Source organism: Lontra canadensis, unplaced genomic scaffold (genome assembly GCF_010015895.1).
Source record: "Lontra canadensis isolate GAN:19392208 unplaced genomic scaffold, GSC_riverotter_1.0 scaffold1, whole genome shotgun sequence".
NCBI classification, from domain to species: Eukaryota; Metazoa; Chordata; class Mammalia; order Carnivora; family Mustelidae; genus Lontra; species Lontra canadensis.
Window position 1 is genome coordinate 117601873 of NW_022630995.1, and position 21281 is coordinate 117623153.

General features: G+C 42.7%; 1 protein-coding gene across 3 annotated transcripts in view; it reads left to right on the plus strand.

Annotated features, from left to right (window-relative positions):
• The window catches only part of SLC10A6 (solute carrier family 10 member 6), a 43727-nt gene that overhangs the window by 4831 nt on the left and 17615 nt on the right, over positions 1–21281 (plus strand). Inside the window, exon 2 of one of the 3 annotated variants that reach the window (XM_032862078.1) lies at positions 12714–12984. In XM_032862078.1, the coding sequence (XP_032717969.1) occupies positions 12728–12984 (257 nt within the window). In that variant the 5' untranslated portion in view covers positions 12714–12727. Of the gene's footprint in view, positions 1–12017; positions 12985–21281 lie in introns of those variants that run through there. The other 2 variants (XM_032862069.1, XM_032862088.1) reach the window with 2 other exon arrangements.

The following is a 21281-nucleotide window of genomic DNA, read 5'->3' on the forward strand; positions in this document are numbered from 1 at the left end:
AGCAAGCATAAAGGGGAAAAAAAGAATTCTCCCTTTGTTCACTTTCTTTAAGTACTATATTTATATCCAGTATAGAACAGATTTAGAGCTTTAGGTGTAGGGCATGGACCACCCAGGACTAAGTACCAGTCCCACCACTTAATAGTTGTGTCATCTCAGATAAATTATTGGGCTCTTGCTTTCACTTGGTTTCTCTAGCCTCTTTTTATTGTAGTCTTAAGAATGGTTTTCTTCTTTTAGTTCTAGTAAATGGTGCAGTTTCTATTCTATTATGTAGGCCAAAAACCTAGTGTCCCTTGCTTCCTCTTTCCTCCCAGTTCAATCCATCTGCAACTCTTGTTGGGTCTGTCTTCAGAAAATATCCCACATGTATCCATTCTTTCTCCACCTCTGTCACACTTATCCACCCCTCCACCATCTCTTGTTTGGAACACAATAAAAGGCCCGTAACTGATCTCCTTGCATTCGTCTTTGGCTTTCTTTAGTCTTCCTTTAGCAGCCATAGTGATTTTTTAAGGGCACTCATGCAGAGGTCCCTGGCTGACTCAGTTGGAAGAACATGGACTCTTGATCTCAGGATCATGACTTTTGAGCCCCACCATGGATGCAGAGATTACTTAAAAAACAAACAAAACTTTAAAAAGTAGCTTTCATATCATTGCTGAAAAGATCACTTCTCTCCCCTGAGTAATACCCTTTCCTGCGGCCTACAAGGCCCCCCCTATGTTTGTTATTTGATACTTGCTTTCCTTTTGGACCTGTTCCCATTCATCTCTCAGTCCTACTGGGTGCAAAACATTAACCTAATCCTGTATCTGACATATCAGACTTGTTTCTGCCTTGGAACATTTGTACTTGCTGTTTATTTTCCCCAAGGTTGTCGTCCCTCAGACTGTCACAGAGATGTTTCCTAACTATTTAGGGCCCATTCAAATGACATCTCTGGAGGGAGGCTTACTATGACCACCCCCCACAACCCCCCACCCCTGATAAATTGGACTTTCCTTTTACTCAGTCCCTTTATGTGATGGCACCCTCTTTTATTTCCTTTACAGGACTGATGCAATTATCTGCAATTATTTATTTGCTTACTTTTTTTTTTTTTTTAAGATTTTATTTATTTATTTGACTGAGAGAGATCACAAGTAGGCAGAGAGGCAGGCAGAGAGAGAGAGAGAGAGGAGGAAGCAGGCTCTCCACTGAGCAGAGAGCCTGATGCGGGACTCGATCCCAGGACCCTGAGATCATGACCTGAGCCGAAGGCAGAGGCTTAACCCACTGAGCCACCCAGGAGCCCCTGCTTATTTGTTTGTTATTTCTCCATGGTGTCTCTGTTGTCTAAAATAGTATCTACCCATAGTAGCCATTCTATTGATATTTCTTTAATGAATGAGTGTATTACCTTAAAAATTGTTGAAAAGGTGTCACTTTTGTATATGTGCTGCCGAAGTGAGCATGAAATGGTGTCACTTTTGGAGAGAGTGATCAGATGATTTGACTTCTGCTGTTTCCTCCCTATATATCCTTTTTTTTTTTTTTTTTTTTTAAAGTAGTCTCTAGGAGCACCTGGGTGGCTCAGGCAGTTAAACATCTACCTTGGGCTCAGTTCATGATCAGTCCCATGATCTCAGTTCATGAGCCCTATGTAGGGCTCCCTGCTCAGTGGGAGTCTACTTCTCCCTCTCCCTCTGCTCCTCTCCTTTGCTCGTGTGTCGCTTTCTCTCTCTCAAATAAATTAAAAAAAAAAAAAAAAGGGTAATCTCTACACCCAACATGGGGCTTGAGCTCAGAACCCAGAGATCAAGAGTCTCATGCCCTGCTGAATGAGCCAGCCAGGAGCCCCTTCCTGTATATGCTTTGATGCACATTTTTTTTTTCAGTTTTATTGGGTATGATTGGATGTACCATAAACTGTATATATTTGAATTACAAGGTAATGAGTTTTGACACCTGTGAGATCATTATCACGATCAAGGTAATGAACATAGTCATCCCCTCGAGTTTTCTTGTGCCCTTGTAATCCATCCCTTTCACGGCTCTTCTTTCCTCAGCCCCCACCCTGCATGCCCCCACCCCCACCCCCAAGCAATCACTGATCTAGCTGCATTCTGGCACTATTCGGTAGTTTGTGTTTTTGAAGATTCTATATACATGGAATCATACAATATGTACTTTTTTGGGGGTCTGGCTTCTTTTACTCAGCATATTTGAGAGTCATCCATGTTGTCGTACATGTGTTCCTTTTCAATGCTGAGTGGTTTTCCATTGCATGGATATCCTACCCTTTGTTTATCCATAAACTTATTGATTGGTTTCTAGTTCTGAACGCTTATAAATACAGCTGCTGTGAGCGTCATATGGGCACGTTCTTTCGTTTATTTTGAATGAGCACCTCAAGGAGAGGAATGGCTGGGTTGTATGCCAGGTACATGTTTAACCTTGTCCATTTCCAGATCCCTCTTTTAGTTTTGAAGGAATCAGGGGTTAGGTGAAGGATTTGTAACCTCCCTATGGTGACACAGCTTTAAAAGAGGTGGGATTGAGATGGAATTCTAGATCCACATGAATTCTAAGTCTAACCTTTTTCAGAAGACTATGCTTGGGGTGCCTGGGTGGCTGTTTTAAGCGTCTGCCTTCAGCTTGCGTCATGATCCCAGGGTCCTGGGATCGAGCCCTGCATCAGGCTCCCTGCTCAGCAGGGAGTCTGCTTCTCCCTCTCCCTCTCCTCCTCCTTGTGTTTCCTCTCTCGATATCTCTCTCTGTCAAATAAATGAATAAAATCTTAAAAAAAAAAAAAGAAGACTATGTTTGGTCCATCTTTGGCCCAATGTCTATGGCTTGTTGAGAAAGTGAATATTGGAAAATATGGCTGGTATGGGGCAAGTAGGTCCTTTACTAAAATTTGGAGTGAGGGATGAGTTTAGCTCAATGGTTTTCCATGAAGGGTGATTTTTGCCTTCCTCCCCCCTCAGGACATTTGGCGATGTCTGTAAACATTTTTGGCTAACTTAACTATAGGGTATCATAAAGGCATCTAATGGGTAAAGTCCAGGGATGCCACCAACTATCCTACAACACACAGGACATCCCCCGCCAACAAGGAGATTTCCAGCCCCAAGTGTCAATGGTGTCAAGGCTGCGAGACCCTGATTTAGCTGATTGGTTTAAACTACTCAGGACACATTGCTGAAACAGAAGTTTGGGTCAAACTGCATGGCTGAGAATCCTGAGGTGGGGGTATTTCCCCAAAAGAAATGCAGCCCATGACAAGAAGAGGAGGAATGCTGGACAGCAATTAGCATGAGCTAGATGTCTCCAGTTCTCTTTTGGCAACTTACATTCAATCATACTCTTCTTTCCATATTATAAAACCTCAAATTATAAAATTCTCAAAATTGTATTGAGTTATACAACAGCTCTGCGTCCAGAATTTCAGTGGTCTTGAGTCTGGATCTTGCAACGAATGGCTAAATAATACACCATTAATCCTAATACAATTGATACACCATGATGGAGAGAAGACAGGATGGATACTTATAAAGAAAAGGTTTGGCCCTTTAGTCTTCAAGGAGATCATGGGCCACAGACCTGGTGTTCCTTCTTCGGTATTTGGGGGCAGATGGCCAAGGGGTTGCTGAAACTATTCCAACTTCACTGAGTCATCAATCCACCATCAGGGACCTCAAGGTGAAATTCAATTATAGTTTTCTTTCGCTTCATTTGGGAGACAAAGGGGAAGGAACCAGACAATAGGGGCATTGATAGGGAAGTTTATGGATGTTTTCATTGTACCTCAGAACTGATATAACCTATGAGAAGAACCTAGGAATCTTGGCTTACTTTATTTGGAATTATGGGCATCAAATAATAGTCTTTTTTTTTTTTAAAGATTTTATTTATTTATTTGACAGAGATCACAAGTAGGCAGAGAGGCAGGCAGAGAGAGAGAGAGGAGGAAGCAGGCTCCCCACTAAGCAGAGAGCCCGATGTGGGGCTCGATCCCAGGACCCTGGGATCATGACCTGAGCCGAAGGCAGAGGCTTTAACCCACTGAGCCACCCAGGTGCCCCTCAAATAATAGTCTTAATTGGTCCCTAGGGAAGGCAATGTTGCCAACGTACCTGGAGTCTCAGGCTCTGTTTTCAAATTGTCTAGTAGGCTTCTGCCTTCCATTCATATCTCCTTTCAGTTTCAGTCCCTTTCCTTCTCCTTGAATTATCTGTCTTCACTCTATGGACTTGTTCTGCACCTTGAAACTTTCACAGCATTGAAATGTGGCTGTCGTCACCTCCCTGGGCTGCAGTTGCAGGTGACATGTTTTTCTTACGTGAAATTACCTTTCTGTCAAAGCAAATCCTTCCCAGTTCCAGAAGCAGACTTCCTCTCTCATGGTTTCAGAGATTGCTCACCAGAGGACTATTTAGTGTTGGCATTTAGTCTCCTGCTTTCCACCACATATGTAAAACAGGTAAGATAAGCACAACGTGAACCCAACACACAACTATATACTGGGCCGCTTTCCCTGCACCACCTCCTTCCCCAGAAGCTTTGTCGTATCAGAGCTCAGGTGTTCCCAGGAGGCTGATCATCAGAAAGATAGCAGGGCAGTTTAACAACAGTGAAATTGTTTCACACGAGTCGTGGAAATAGCTAGCATGATTTCCTTCAATTTGAGGGGAGGTATATCTCCTAATTTGGGTTTTATTTTATGATACAATCACATGACAAGTATATATATATTTTTTATCCCTTATGGCTCTCTTAGTATTTGAAAGAAATTTTCTAAGCTGTAACAAAAGGTTTTGAAAAACAAATCAGAAAATTGGAAGCAGGAGCAAAGGAGAATTTATTTATTTTTTGATACTGACATTGTTATTTTTCTGGGTGAGATGCAACAGATGCTGTTGATAATAATAACCAACACAATAGCTAATATTTATTGAGCACTTCGACTGTTCCAGGCACAGTAGCTAGAAAATGTCAGATCAAAAGCTGGAAGCTCAGACCAAATGCTTGCCATTGAGGCCTGGTTTTCCTGTAAAATGCAGATGCTTGAGCTCAGCAGCAGCCTTTATTTTGATTGATTTTGGCTAGAGTACTAGGTACATGGCCTCTGGCTTAGCAATGGAGGGTGGAGAAAAAACACTTCTGATCCTTTTCAAGCCAAGGCTTGAGGGCTTAAACTCTGTTGAAAGTATATAAAAGTATATAAAGCATATAAAGAACCCTTTTCAGCGTTACTGAAAAGTATCTTGCTTTCTCTGCTCCTACCCTTCTTCCTGGGGGTAGTTGGGGTATGTGGTCAAGGATCTATTTTGCTTATATATTCTTTTAGGGAGGCTGCTATGAAATAGCTTACAACCTACCACGAATGCTAGGTCGTATTCCTTGAATTTAGGATCCTGCGTGTTTGACTCAGGTAGCTACTTCAAAATAAGAGTTGCTCAGCCGTGGGAATTAGGACATTCCTCCCTTAGGCTGTTGTTCTTTCATAATGTCAGTCAACACCTTTTCTGTGCACCTGCTGCCTCATCTGAAAAGGCACGTGAGTTAAGGGTTTAGGAAGGTGAAGAAGAATGACCAGGATGTGACATATAGTTTGAGTGGCAGGAATAATATTTTATACGAGTGGAACTTGTAAACTCTCATGATTTCATCTATTTTTCACGTATGGTATAGACCCCAGATTTGACTCCTGTGATCTCGCCTTATCATTTCCTAGCTTAGCCCCTGGAAGGTTGTTTAACTTCTATAAGTTTCTCCCCATTCCTGAGTAAATGAGGATAATAATGGTACCTGAGTGATAAGATTGTTGGGAGGATTAACTGAAATATTTTTTTTCCTTCCCCATCTTGGACTCTCCAGCTGGGGCCCTGTAAACTAGACAGAAAGGTTAATGAGAGAAAGGAAGTTTATTAACATGTCCATTGCAAATACACATGGGCATACTCAGAGAGTAACTCAAAGAGGTGTTAGAATTTGGGCTTATATGGCATCGTAAAAGAATGAGAGAGAAGTGACAAGACAAAGAAAAAGGAGTTTGAGCCTGTAGGGGTGGCAAATTGTGGGAAGGCAAATATATGGGCAAACTAACTGTAGATAAGGTCTAGTTTTAGCAAGGTTTTTTCTGTAGATTCCTCTGGGATAGATTTCTCCGGGCTAGTAGGGTCTAGAGGGATCTCTTGGGGTCAGCTTCTGTCCTTCCTGGTAGAGAGGGAAAGGGAGACACCTTTACACATTTATGTCCTATTTTCAGGCATATAGAGGGAGGGCATGGAGTTGTGTTTGTATCTGCTTCTTCTCAGTTGTCTTCTGCTCAAAATAATCCTTATGCGAAAGTGGCATATTTGGGGGTGGCGTGTTCTACCACGCTGCACATATAGAGACCTATCACAGGACCTGGTACATAGGAAAGACTCAATACATGCTAGTTGGTTTTACTGTTATCATCACAGAAAATCATTATCAGTTATTTCTCCAATGGCTGACAAATCCCATTAATCTCATCCATTCAAGATTTTCTTATAATTCTAGGGGTCAAACACTCTGAAAAACATTTTATCTTTTTGAAAGATTTTATTTATTTTTTTGACAGAGAAAGAGAGATAGTGAGAGAGGGAACACAAGCAGAGGGAGTGGGAGAGGGAGAAGCAGGCTTCCTGACGAGTAGGGAGCCTGATGGGGGCGCTCGATCCTGGGTCTCTGGGATCATGACCTGAGCTGAAGGCAGACACTTAATGCCTGAGCCACCCAGGCACCTCCCCCCCAATTTTTTTTTTAAAGATTTTATTTATTTGAGAGAGAGCAAGAGCAAGAGCACAAGCAGGGGAGCAGCAGAGGTGGAGGGAGAGAGAGTCTGAAGCAGACTCTGCACCAAGCGCAGAGCCTGGGTGGATCTTGATCCCAGGACCCCAAATCGTGACCTGAGCTGAAACCAAGAGTTGGATGCTTAGCCGACTGAGCCACCCAGGTGCCCCAACAGTCCATGAAAATTTATGGTTATAATCTCTCTTTTTTATGGTTATAATCTTTTTTTTTTAAGATTTTATTTATTTATTTGACAGAGATCACAAGTAGGCAGAGAGGCAGGCAGGGAGGGGGGTGGAGAGCAGGCTCCCCGCTGAGCAGAGAGCCCGATGTGGGGCTCGATCCCAAGACCCTGGAATCATGACTGGAGCCAAAGGCAGAGACTTTTAACCCACTGAGCCACCCAGGCACCCCTTATGGTTATAATCTTAATAACATCTGATCTGATGAGCTGAGGCCAGAAAAGGTTGTTGAGAAAAGGACCACAAATACTATTATAACTAGCATGCCACCTGTGCAGGTAAACATGTCTTTCCAGTTGATTCCAGGTGCTTCATTTTCCCTTCTGGTTATTTTATTCTGAAGGTGGAGGGGTGCTCTTTCAGGGTAAACACTTTGTCAGCCCGCTTTTCTTTGTCCTGACTTGGCCTGTCAGTTCTTCTCACGCCCTTACATTCCATTTTCTGCAGGTATCTCTTACCTGGAAGCTTTGGTATTTGTGAGTCTCCCTTATAAAAACCCAAGAACAAAGACAGTCATTGAGTCATCTCAGCAGTCTGGCTCCTCAGAGTCATCAGGCTCTTATCACGTTTTAGGAGCTGCTTGAAATAATCACAACTTCGTCTGTCTCTGTTCCTTTTTCCTTAATTATAAAACAGTAATTTTTGGCCCTTTCAAAGGTATGACATAGTACAGAAAGTATAACAAAAAAAAAATCCATAATACAGAAGCAATCACTGAATTTTTGCAGTTGAATTTGGTCTCTTTATGTTATTGTTATTTATTATTTTAAGTTTTTGTTTATTAAGTTTTCTCTACATCCAGTGTGGGACTCAAACTCACAACCCCAAGATCAAAAGTCCGATGCTCTTCTGACTGATCCAGCCAGGTACCCCTATGTGCTTACTATTTTAACATGGCTGGGAGCATTCTATCTGTACTTATCTATATCTCTTTTTTTTTTTCTTTATCTTCTAATAAAAACATTTCTCATTGTCAAAATATTTACATTTTAAATAGCTCCACAGTATCTCATTGTATCATAGTTTACTTAAATTAGTCTCACTTTGGAAATTTAAAATCCCTGTTTTCTTGATCTATAAATAGCAATGGTAATATAAATAAGAATGTGTTTATAAATAACAATGCTGGGGCACCTGGGTGGCTCAGTCTGTTAAGCGTCAGCCTTCGACTCAGGTCATGATCCCAGGGTCCTGGGATTGAGCCACACATCAGGCTCCCTGCTCAGCAGGGAGTCCGCTTCTCCCTCCCCTGCTCCCCTTGCTTGTGCTCTCTCTGTCTGTCAAATCAATCAATCAATCAATCTTAAAACAAACCAACAAACAATGCTATTATGGAATCATTTGCCCCAATAAATTTCTGCCAGTATTGAAGGTTATTTATGAAGACAGGGTTTTAGACTTACAGTGACAAAGGCTCTCTGACATAGTGCCAGACTTTTCCCTGAAAGTTTACATGAATTTTCAATCAAGAGTTACATGCTCTACAGACTGAGCCAGCCAGGCACCCTGGAACCTATAGGATTCTTCATGTCCTTCAAGCATCTAGATGTTTCCCCTTATACTAATTTTCAGAGTTTGCTGAACAATTCCTTAACCATGTTGAATTACCTTTCATTTTGGCACATTCCCTTCAACCTTTATATTCCTAGACAGAAGAGGCTGGCTTTTCAGTTGGTTTTCTTGAAGAGTATCTTTCACCTTTAATTCTATTTGCAGAGAATAGAAATAGAGGAGATATTTCCTGTGATTTGTATAGCTGTATCTCAAAATTAAGGTGTATATATGTGGCACAGATTCAGGTGCATTTTAAGCTTGTGAGTACATGAGATAAATTGAGAAATTAGGGATTAGTTGGTTTATTTCTTCATGTTTATTCCAAATTGTGGTATTTTATACCTCAGCTATGTTTAACTGATAGTTTTTTCAGAATGATTCTGTTATCGACTGCTTTCATTGCTTCCCATTGATGTGTTCCAGGTAAATGAGGATAGGCTGAGAATTAGCCTAGGATTTTAATCCTAATGTTAATTGACTTGTCTAATAACACTGGACAAATCATAGGACCCTAGTAGGCCTTTGTTTCCTTATCTGTGAAGCAGGAATGGTAGTAGTTACCTCTTAGAACAGATGTGAAGATTGAATGGGGTCTCATGAACTGCTTCACTAACTTAGGGTATAAATTTGGTCATTCCTTTTAAAAATTTCTAATCACTTGAATCCCTACATGCCAATTACATTTAGGATCCCCTATTTAAAATCTCCTTTACAATACTTTTTAAAGATTTTATTTATTTATTTTAGAGAGACAGAGAGATCGTGAGTGGGGAGAGGGGTTGAGGGAGATGGAGAGGGAGAATCCCAAGCAGAATTTGCGCTGAGCATGATCCCAGGACCCTGAGATATGACCTGGAGCTGAAATCAAGAGTCTAATGCTGAACCATCTGAGTCACCCAGGTGCCCCTAAAATCTCTTTTACAAACTACAAGAGCTCCAGGAGCTTACTCTTTCAAGGGAGTTTCCTTCCCAGGATGGGGACAAACTGGGAAAAACCTGACGTCCACTGGTAGGCCCTGTTTGCAGCTGCTGCTGCTTTGTTGGGACCTTTTCAATCAGTTGTTTCCACCCAGTCAGATGGTCTATTGCGCACTGCTGCCTTGCCCCTTGTAGTCCAGATCGTTGCATACAACGTGGCGGTGCTGAAGCTTGATCCCTCAAGGTTACTTTTTTTTAGTTTATATCCACATACTCAGTCACTGTGCCCTGTATCATCCTGTGATGTCTGTGCCAGGGTGACTTGATCTAGAGGAAATTGTCCGGACACCCCTTGCTTTCATGGTGGGTCATTGGACTTTAGTATCTTTTCCCGACAGTGGACCTCAGCTGAAACCATCCTAACTCATTTGTGAAATTCTGATAGCACTTTATTTCAAAGGGTAAGAGTTCAAGGTCACTTTCCCTTTCAGGAAGCTCCTAACATCCACTATGCAATGGAGCCCCTTTCTTCCCAGCTATCAGAGCTGAGTATCAAGCAAAAGTTCCTATCAGGTCCTTGATGATGAATGTCTCATTAAACTCAAATTTGGTTAACTAAGAAGGGCCTTTGAGTGACTTCCAGGAACAAAGAGGGTCTGTCAAAGGCCTTTTGACATTATCCAGACAGAAATAATGTGATACCTTCTCTCACTAAAGTAAAAACCAAAGAAAGTTCTGCTGCACTAGACACAGACACGTATATGTGAAGGACCCAGCATACTGTCACCTAGTAGGTGCTTAGAAAATGTTCTGTCTTCCTCCTCCATTCTTCCTCAGCTCGACCACATCTCTGCCCCCTTCAGCTGGAAACACAAAGCTTTCCAAAGACCTAACTCATTCCTAACTGTCCATTTCTCTGCTGAGCTTTTCACTGATATAGCACAGGTGGTTCTGGGTTGTCTTCTTCTTCTTCTTCTTCTTTTTTTTTTTTTGTTAAGGATTTTATTTATTCATTTGTTTGTCTATCAGAGAGAGAGAAAGAGAGAGCACACAAGCAGGGGGAGCAGCAGGCAGAGGGAGAAGCAGGCTCCCCACTAAGCAGGGAGCCTGCTGTGGGACGCAATCCCAGGATCCTGGGATCATGACCTGAGCTGAAGGCAGATGTTGAACTTACTAAACCACCCGGGGCCTCCTGGGTTGTCTTCTGACAGGCTTACCAAGCTTGGTGTAAACACTGGCTTATTCTTGGGCTTGAATCAAGAGTTGGTGGCAGTAGGTCCTCATGCTGACCTCTGAGGCTTCCAGCGAGTTTCTACGTTCAGAGCTGCTTTTACGGTGTCTTTGCCTAAGCCAGTTTATACTCTCCAGTATAATAGTCAGATTTTTCTTAAAGATTTATTTCTTTATTTTAGTGGGGGAGGGGCAGAGGAAGAGGGAGAGACTCAAGCAGACTCCCTGCTGAGTGTGAAGCCCCCGGTTCAGTCTCACAACCCTGAGATCATGACCTGAGCCAAAACCAAGGTTTGGAAGGTCAACCAACTGAGCCACCTAGGTGTCCCTCAAATTGTCAGATTTTGTTTCACATTTGTATTTTATTTGTATTTTTTCAAGATTTTATTTATTTATTTGAGAGGGAGACAGAGAGCACAAGCAGAGGGAGGGGCAGAGAGAGAAGCAGACTCCCCGCTGAGTGGGGAGCCTGATGTGGGACTTCAGGATCATGACCTGAGCCAAAGGCAGATGCTTAACCAACTGAGCCACCCAGGTCTCCTTAATTTGTATTTTTATGTAGCAAACATGCTCAGAGCATTTTGTCATGGAAAATAACTCGCTAATCCAAAAATAAACAATGCATAGCTAATATTCCTCTTAAGGCAGGTAGAGGTGTTTTATAAAGTGTACCTTATCACCAACCATTACCCCATAAATAAACTTTCTGCTCTCTGAGAAAGGGTGTGGCATCTGCTCTTTTGTAGGTTTAGTTTCATGGAACCATATTTTCCTTGTCTGGTTTTCCAATGAGATGTGTGTCTGTGTGGTTAGGTCAAAGAGAAGGGCCCCTGGGCCATTGCAGTCAGAGGCTGGCCTCAGACTATCCCCAGCCTTCAAGACAAGCTCTTTATTACACTCTCTTCCAGAATTCCCAGACCTCATCACGAGACCCAGGGGTGTGGCATCCCAAAGCCGACTCTGTTCTCCAAAAGAAAGTGACAGCTTCCTTGTATTATTTTGGGTACAGAAATGAGTTTTCACATGTTCGATGAAACAATTCAGGTGCTTAATACCATACTATTCTTTTTTCTATTTTTCTATTCAGGTGTTTAATTACTGGCTTCAGATATAAATTCTAGTAGAAAAAGAAGACAAACTGAGGGGTGCCTGGCTGGCTCAGTCAGTAGAGCATGCAACTCCTGACTTCAGGGTCCTGAGTTCAAGCCCTAGGTTGGGTTTGGAGCGTACTTAAAAAAAAAAAAAAAAAAGAGAGAAATCAATAAAGAAGAAAAATTGAGACCAATTCTGAAGCACTCCTGAAATGATCGATCCTTGCCTCCTTCTGACATTTTCTTAACTGAACTTTTGCTTTAATATTTTCAACAGAAATGTTTTGCTAATGCGAGGGGGAGTGGCTTTGGCTTAACGCCTTTGTTTTTTCCAGTTAGCCTTCCTCTCCACAAAGCATTGCATCCTGGTTCTTTGAAATCCCCATTGAATTTGGACAAATTATGTCTTGGCACTCAACCCATTTTCCTGGAACACAATGTGATGCTGACGACACAGCCCAGTCACTCCACTTGACAATAAATTTGCTTGTCTCATTTCACTTGAATATTCAGTGGTGAGTAAGAACAGAAGTGGAAAGCCTTACTTACTGCAGTTTATTATATGTTTCATGCCCATGATAATTACTTTTATAATGCCATTCATGAATGCATTGATCAGATTAGGCTGAATCACCTGGCTGGCCAATAAGCATTGGAATGATTCTCCATGCATGACTTGGTTGCATTATTACAAAACGTGGCCGAGACCTGCCCAGCCATCGCGGCAGACGTTCATTTGTGATGCTGCCTTAAGGAGATGAAGAGATGAGAGCCAATTGTTCCAGCAGCTCAGCCTGGGCTGCTAACAGTTCAGAGGAGGAGCTGCCGGTGGGACTGGAGGCACATGGGAACCTCGAACTCGTTTTCACAGTGGTGTCCGCCGTGATGATGGGCCTGCTCATGTTCTCCCTGGGATGCTCTGTGGAGTTCCAGAAGCTCTGGGCACACATCAGGAGACCCTGGGGCATTGCTGTGGGACTCCTCTGCCAGTTTGGCCTCATGCCTCTCACAGCCTATCTCCTGGCCATCAGTTTCTCTCTGAAGCCTGTCCAAGCTATTGCCGTTCTCGTCATGGGGTGCTGCCCTGGGGGTACCATCTCCAACATCTTCACCTTCTGGGTCGAAGGAGATATGGATCTCAGGTAAGGTACACTAGGGAAGCCCGGACGTCTCCCCCGATAGCCCTGACACCTTTGTGTTTAAATTCTGCTGGTAGAGGTTCCAGTGCGTAGTGTTTTATGGAGTCTAGTCCTGGAAAAAAAGAAAGGACTTTCCTTCTGAGCTTCAAATGTGCTGGGCTGTGATCATCCGCTGTGTTACTGGCAGCTGCTTCTCTGAGTAGTGGGGCTCGGTTCATGTGTAATAGTGGAGGCAGGTTTCCTCCTCCCCCGATGGCCCGTCCTAGGCATGAACTCATTCTCGCCCACACTGGCAGTGTTAACAGTCTCGGTTCCCAGTCTCCCAGGACATAGGCTGAGCATCCCAGAAAGCTCACGGCAGGGGTCTCTTTGGTGGTGGTGGGAGTGGTGGTGGCAGAACCGGAGTGACGCCCCTGTAGCTCTAGTCAGCACGTGTTACCTTGACATCTATCTTATGAAGCAAGTATTTGGAGGCACTGGATAAAGGGTTTTGGGGGTATGTGACAGTCATAGCCTGTTTTAAGTGCTGCTGGAGTTAGTTGAGTTGACCTGGGGAGCAACATCAAGACTTTCATGACTGAAAATGTTCTTTCTTGTTGGTTTGCAGACTAAACATTCATCATTAGCGTCTCATTCTTTTGGGTTAAGCCAGGGACCTTACCCAGTTGTGTAAATAAATACTCTCTGGGAGACACTAGGCTTTATTATTCACTTACACTTTAATGAGGATGAATTAATCACATATCTTTGGGAGTACCTCTTTTGATACTGAAAAAAGGGCATTTGAAGAAAGAATAGAGGGAACGTTTGGGTGGCTCAGTCGGTTAAACATCTGCAGCCTTCAACTCACGTCATAATCCCAGGTCCTGGGATCAAGCCCCGAGTTGGGCTCCCTGCTCAGTGGAGAGAATACTTCTCCCTTTGCCTGCTGCTCCCCCCATTTGTGTTCTCTCTCTCTCTGACAAACAAACAAATAAAATCCTTTTTTTTCTTTTTTTTTTAGAGAAAGAATAGAGAAGGCACAGTTGGGAAAATAAAAGCAAAAAACAGTGGTCTTTCTAGATTCTTTGTTTACTTATGAACTGTTTCACCTCCTACGGAAGGGGAGGATGAGTTATGAATGTAAATCTTTGCTCGATGTGTATGTCATGTAGTTGAGATTTATTACGTGCTCATGGCAAATCCGAGGTGCTGGTGGTGCTGGGAGTTGGCATCAGTGGAGCAGCTATAAGTCTGGGCTTCCAGTTCCCTGAATGTGCTGACTGCTTAGCAGACAAACTGTTTCTCCTGTGATTTTTAATGGGTTCATATTTTCATATGACAATGCTTTGAGTTACCCACTTATTGGGTGTTTGAAAAGAATCACTAATCCAAAAAAATACATTAATATGCACTGCTAATGCTGATTACATAAAGCTGATCATTGACATGAAAATTGGAAGATGAAAAGTATTCTTTATGCAGTCTACATATCAGTGGTAAGTTGTGGGGCCTAAATATTCTTGGAAAGGAAAAGGACATTGTATAAATTGAGTGAGTATGTTGTGAGGCATGAGGTAGGTGCTTTCTGTACTCTTTCTCTTCTTTCGTGGTTCTCATAATAACTTTGTAAGTGACCCTTTCTTATCCTGAGTGTTAACAGCTGAGAAAATGGGGACTCAGATTGGTTAAGGAGTTTGCCAAATGCTACAGCCAAGTATGGAATAAGGCAGATGGGAATTTACATCTGTTTCTCATCACCCTGCAATTTAGGCATTTTCTTCCATGCCATTTATTAACACAACTCGATCTTCTGTTCTGAGTAGGAGCATAAATCTTAAAGCAGTGTTCTCAAACACTTCTGCTCTGGGAAAGAGAACATTTATTAACTTCATCTTTTATTAGTCGACGTTGTAATAAAAGTACCAGTGAATAGGAAGTCTATAAAAGATAAAGCTCATTTTACTTCCTTTTGCCAACTCTGTCCTTAATTAGTTTCATGTTAGTCAAATTATTTAACCTATAAACCTCATCTCCTCATTTGTAAAATGGGTTACAATTACCTATTCCCCACAAGACTGTATTTTAAGGAGGAAATATACATTCAGGGTGCCAGGCACATGGTAGATACGTAATAAATATTAACTACTTCTCCCCCTTTTTAGAAAACAAAAAATAAGCAAAAAACAAAACAAAACAAAACAAAACGCTGTAAGAAATGAAATTTTAAAACGGTGACTAAACATTAGATTTTCAAAAGCTTATTGATACGAGTAACAAAAATCTTAATTCTCAGTGAAAATTGCAACTAGGAGAAAATTCAGTGTTCTTGATTGAGTGTCCAAGTTCATTACATTTCTTCCCACTTGATTACCAACAAAAATAACTTTCAAGACAAAAAAAAATCGGATAGTCCTTTGTAGCAGTTCTATTTTCATGCTAGATAAAATCCTTAGGACTTTAGAAGAACATCTTTGTTTCACAAAAGAGGAAATTGAGGTCTAGCTTTGTGCAGATCGCCCAAACATATTTCTCATGCCTTAATTCTGTACTTCATTCAGTCTACCTGTAGTTCTCCTGGTGTTCACCCCAAGCAGGGCGTTTCAGAATCAACATGTATAAACCAGTTTCTGCATTTTGCGTGTGAGACGATAACACCCTCGCTGTCCCAGTCACCTGGGCTCATCACCTAAGCATTCCCCTGTGGCTCCTCATTCTTCAGCTAATTCACTCAATCTGATGGCTAGACCTGTGGCCCATCCTCTTGCTTGTCACTCACAGTTGGTGCTTCCTCCTCCTCTCCACTGCCAATTCCTTAGGGCAGGCCCTCATAATTCCTTTCCTGGCCAATTGCAGCATCTTCACAGTCTTCTCGCCATCTTGGGTCTCTCCACCATGGTTTTAGAGTATGTGGATGAGGCAGCTCTGGGGTCAGACTATCTATATTTAAATCGTGACTTGGTAACTCTTTCCCGTAACTGGAAATCATAACACTTTCCTGTGGTATTGTAAACAGAAATGGACATGTTATGCATATAAAGGCTTCTCAACACCTAGAGACCTGGGTAGACATTAAGCCAGGTCTAACCTACTTCTCCGGGTTTATTTCCTAATAAGCACAAACTAGTCTGTAGTGAAAATGGACTACTCACTGTTCTTTGAACATATCCCACACTTTCCCAACTTCCATTCCCTCAGCCTGGAATGCCTATTTGGTCCCTTCTAGTCATAATATTATTCTTCATTATAATTGTTCTGGAAAGCAACAGGCTGGTGTATATATATGAAGAGCCTAAAAAATTACCCTGTTCCTGGACTGAGCTCGGCTCATCTTGGCTAGGTTCTTTTACATGTGTGGGGACTGGATAAATGTAGATTGGTCTTGGATAGCCTCATCTGGGACTACTGGATTCTCTTCCAGAAGATCTCTCTTCTCCAGCAGGCTAGCCTAGACCTGATCATATGATAGAAGCAGGTTCTGAAAAAGGGGAAGCATACAAGGTCTCTTGATATCTGGGCTGGAAACCAGTTCATCATCATTTTTACTGCATCCCATTGGCCAGTGCCTTTTGCAAGACCAGCCCAGATTCAAGGAATGGAGAAGTAGTTTCTGCCTCTTGATGGGTGAGCTGCAAGGTCAAATTGCAGAGTGCGTGGCTAAGAACAGGGTGAAGAATTGGGGACCTTTTTTTTTTTAAAGATTTTATTTATTCACTTGACACAGAGAGAGATCACAAGTAGGCAGAGAGGCAGGCAGAGACAGAGAGGAGGAAGTAGGATCCCCACTGAGCAGAGGTCCCGATGCGGGGTTCAATCCCAGGACCTCAGGACCCCCCGATGCGGGGCTCAATCCCAGGACCTCAGGGCCACGCCAGCCAGGTGCCCCAATTGGGGACCTTTTTACAATCTACTGTACTAAAGATGGACAGAATTCTTGCCTTTGAGGGTAGGACGTGAAAACTAGGATTTGGCATTATACTGTAATGGTTAAGTGCACCCTGGGGCCAGCAAGCAGAGCTGTCACTAACTGGGTCATCTTGGCAGATTATATAAATTCTTTATGCTTCAGGGGTGCCTGGGTGGCTCAGTTGGTTTAAGTGTCCGACCTGACTTCAGGTCATCATCTCAGGGTTTTAAGAACTATCCCCGCCTTGGGCTCCGTGTCCAGTGTGGAGCCTGCTTAAGATTCTCTGTCTCCCTCTGCTCCCCCTCACTTGTGTGCTCTCTCTCTCTTTTAAAAATTAAAAAAAAAAATTCTTTATGCTTCAGTTTCCTCACTTCTAAAATAGGGGGAAGCATAACCTGCCTCATGGGTTGTACTGACGGTTGAATGAATATACATGAAGTGCGTAGAATCTCAGCCGGCACGAGATGCTATGCGTCTTTGTAAGGGGCCGGCAAAAGAGCACCGTGTCAGGGTCTGTGTTTTTGTCTCCGCTCAAGAAGCTGTGTGACTTTGAATAATTGCTTCTCTGGACCTCAATTTCCTCTTTCGTAGAATCAATGCATTAGACTCTCTGAGGTCCTTTTAGAATGTACAGAACATAAAATTGGCCATTTGAATCATTTTCAAGGGTACAGTTCAGTGGCATTGGTCCACTGCCGTTGCTGTGGGTCAGCAGCGGCTGTCTCCCCATAGTTCTTATGTTCTCGGACTGAAACTCCATACTCCTTACAGGATAACCCCCTTCCCCTTCAGACCCTGTCAACCACGATCTCCCTTCTGTCTCTTTGAATTGGACTAAATGTCTCATCTAAGTGAAATCGTACACTATCTGTCCTTTTCTATCTGACTTATTTCACTTAACATAATGTCTCCAGCATGCATCCATGTTGTATCATGTGTCGGAATATCCTTCCTTTTTAAGGCTGTATATTGTTTGTATACAATCCCGTGTATACATGCGCATGTGCAGATCGCCAGATCCATTCAGCTGTCCACGGACACTGCATCGTTTCCTTCGTTTGGCTTTGTGAATAATGCTGCTGTGAACGTGAGTGTGCGTATCCGTTGGAATCCCTGCTTTCAATTCTTTTGGGTATAAAGCGCAGTGGATCTGAGGCCTTTTTTAAGTTTTAAGTATTTTGGACAATGGGAAAAGAAAAGCAGTTTGTAAAGTCTGTGTTCCTCGCCCCCCACCCCAGTTTTCAATGTTCTTTCTGAAACTATTTGACAGAAATGCCTGCCCTCTCTGTCCCCATAGCACCAAATATGTACTACTACTTTTCTTTTTTAAGATTTTATTTATTTATTTGACAGAGACAGCAAGAGAGGGAACACAAGCAGAGGGGAGTGGGAGAGGGAGAAGCAGGCTCCCCGCTGAGCAGGGAGCCCCACCTGGGGCTTGATCCCAGGACCCCAGATGCTCAGTGACTGAGCCACCGAGCCCCCCCCGCAAATATGTACTGCTTGTTATCTGTAGGAGGGCGTGGCATGCCCTGAGCTACTCATCTGCCTGACCCATGACTTCTGCAGTCTCCTCGAGGGCTTGCTCACCTCTTCGTGCTCAGTGCCAGCCTGGAGGCGGGAAGGGCTCCACAAACGCCAAGTCAACAACTGAAGGGAGCTTTCGGATCGCCTGTGTGTGATCTAGACCCCCCTCTGGAAATGCAGTCTGTTTACTGGTATGACTCAGGACCACTCCCACTGTCTTTAGTTCGACAACTTTTGATATTCAAGGTCCATTCTTCCCCAAGGATGAAGTTGTGTCCTGGCGCCTGAGGGGATCAGTGGCCAGTTTTGGCCTTTGACCTTTAAAGTAGCTCTTGGTCCTTCAGCAGGCGCCTGAAAAATAGAACTTTGGATTTTTCAGGTCAGGCTGACATGGTCTGGTAGGGAACTGAAGATCATCTTAGGAGACAGAACTTCGGGGCGCCTGGACGGCTCAGTGGGTTAAATATCTGCCTTCGGCTCAGGTCATGATCTCAGGGTGTTGGGATGCAGCCCTGCATCGGGCTCCCTGCTCAGCGGGCAGTCTACTTCTCCCTCAGCCTCTGCCTCTGCTCCTCCCTGCTGTGCTCTCTCTCTTTTCCTCTCAAATAAATAAATAAAATCTTAAAAAAAAAAAAAGAGAGAACTTCGATTGAATCCATGTGACTCCATGCAACTTTCTCTAAGTCTCTGTACCTTCATTTCCTTGCCTATGCAATGGAAATAATGCCTACACATATGGTGGGGTGCCTGGAAGGTGCGGTCAGTTTAGGATCTGACTCTTGGTTTCGGCTCAGGTCGTGATCTCAGGGTCCTGAGATTGAGCCCTACGTTGGGCCCCTAGCTCAGCCCACAGTTGGCTTAAGACTGTCTCTCCCTCTCCCCACCTCCACCTCTACCCCTCTGCACTTCTAAAATAAATAAATAAATTAAAAAAAATACCTATCCTATGGTTACTGTATAGATGAAAAGGGAACATATACCTAAAAGCATGAGGTATAATACTTAGCAGGTGGTGCTCAACAAATGCTAGTTATTGTTATGGAGAGGCAGCAGACAGGAGCAACATTTAGATTGGGGGATAGAAAACCTGGCCTTGAACTCTTTTCTAAGGCCAAGTTGGTTGACCTGAGCTGATAGCGTACTCCATGTCCATTTGTCTAGCCACATGGTTCTTAATTTTTTTCCAGTGGAGAAGCAAGTGTGTACTTTCATAGTTTTGAATGTTAGAATTCCTAATTTTATTAGTTTGATACAAAAACAACCTTTACATAATTTAAATCCAATTGCAAAATGGTATACTTATAGGCACTGTGTTTTCATATACTGCATATATATGTCATTTCCTTGTTTTAATGGAGGGGCAGGATTTACCTGTTTGTCCAGACTTGCTGAAGCTGTCTCATTATTCTCTGTAATAATTTGGGGAGGGTGATACCATTCTTCTCAGCGCAAGTGGAATCTTGTTATACTGAAGTCAGCTTTTGCCAACAGTTTTCCTAAATGTGAACAGCCAAGAGACCCAGTTAGCCACATTTACACTACATTGGGATTTCATGGCAGTAAAAGGAAAGGTTGTGACTTCCACTGTACTCACACACGTTCACTGTGTGCTTTTACAGCTTTGTATTTCTTTTTTTTTTTTTTAAGATTTTATTTATTCATTTGAGAGAGAGACAGAGAAACAGACAGAGCACATAAGCAGGGGAAGGGGCTGAGGAAGAGGCAGAAGCAGACTCCCCACTGAGCAGGGAGACCAACATGTGGCTCAGTCCCAGGACTGGAGATCATGACCTGAGCCCAAGGTGGACGCTTAACTGACTGAGCCATCCAGGTGCCCCATTTTTTAAAAAGATTTTATTTACTCATTTGAGGGAGAGAGAAAAAACTTTGTGGGTATTTCTAACAGTTGGCAGAGCACCGTCTATCGAGCACCATGGGCTTGAACATTTGTGTAAAGGACAGAAGCAGAAACCTACGTAATCAGGGATAAAGAATCAGTCTGATAGAAATCTCACATTTGCTTCCCACAGTTATGAATCTTGCCTCTCTGCTGTTTGTGCCAAAGAAATTCAGTGGGAAAGTGCTATGCAACTTCTCCAGAAGTTCAAGATTAAAGCGATGTAATGTGGAACTTCTTTCAGGACTTAGTAATATCGAGAGCCAAGGAATGTGGCATTATCATAGGCTAAGAATTTGGAAGAGCTTCCCTTTACCATCTTCGTGGATACAGTTTTGAGAGCTGTGGCAAACTGCTTTTCTTCCTTTCTCTGTTCTCTAGGTAGGAAGAAGTCTGCTCCAAGTAATCTTTCTTAATAGGATAAAATAATTTTAAACTTCATACAGAACAAAAATATATGCAAAAACTGCTAAGAAAAGTTTGAAAAGAAAAATTTAAGTGGAAGGGCGCCTGGGTGGCTTAGTGGATTAAAGCCTTTGCCTTCGGCTCAGGTCATAGACCCAGGGTCCTGGGATCAAGCCCCGAGTCGGGCTCTCTGCTTGGCGGGGAGCCTGCTTCCCTCTCTCTCTCTCTGCCTGCCTCTATGCCTACTTGTGATCTCTGTCTGTCAAATAAATAAATAAAATCTTAAAAAAAAATTTTAAGTGGAAGTGTTTGTTCTAGTATATGTGAAAACACACTATGAAAACAATGTGATTAGGAGTCTGGTATTTGCTTAGAAAAAAATACATTGAATACTTTTGGACATTTAACATATAAGGAGGTTGGTGCTTCAATTTACTGGAAAATTGCTTATTTAAAGAATAGTATTGACATACTTGCCCCTCAATATAGAAGATATAGATTAGCCTCAGACCTTCCACCATATAAAATATAAATGTTAAATGAGCTAAAAATATAAATATAAAATATCAACCTATAAAAAAGTAA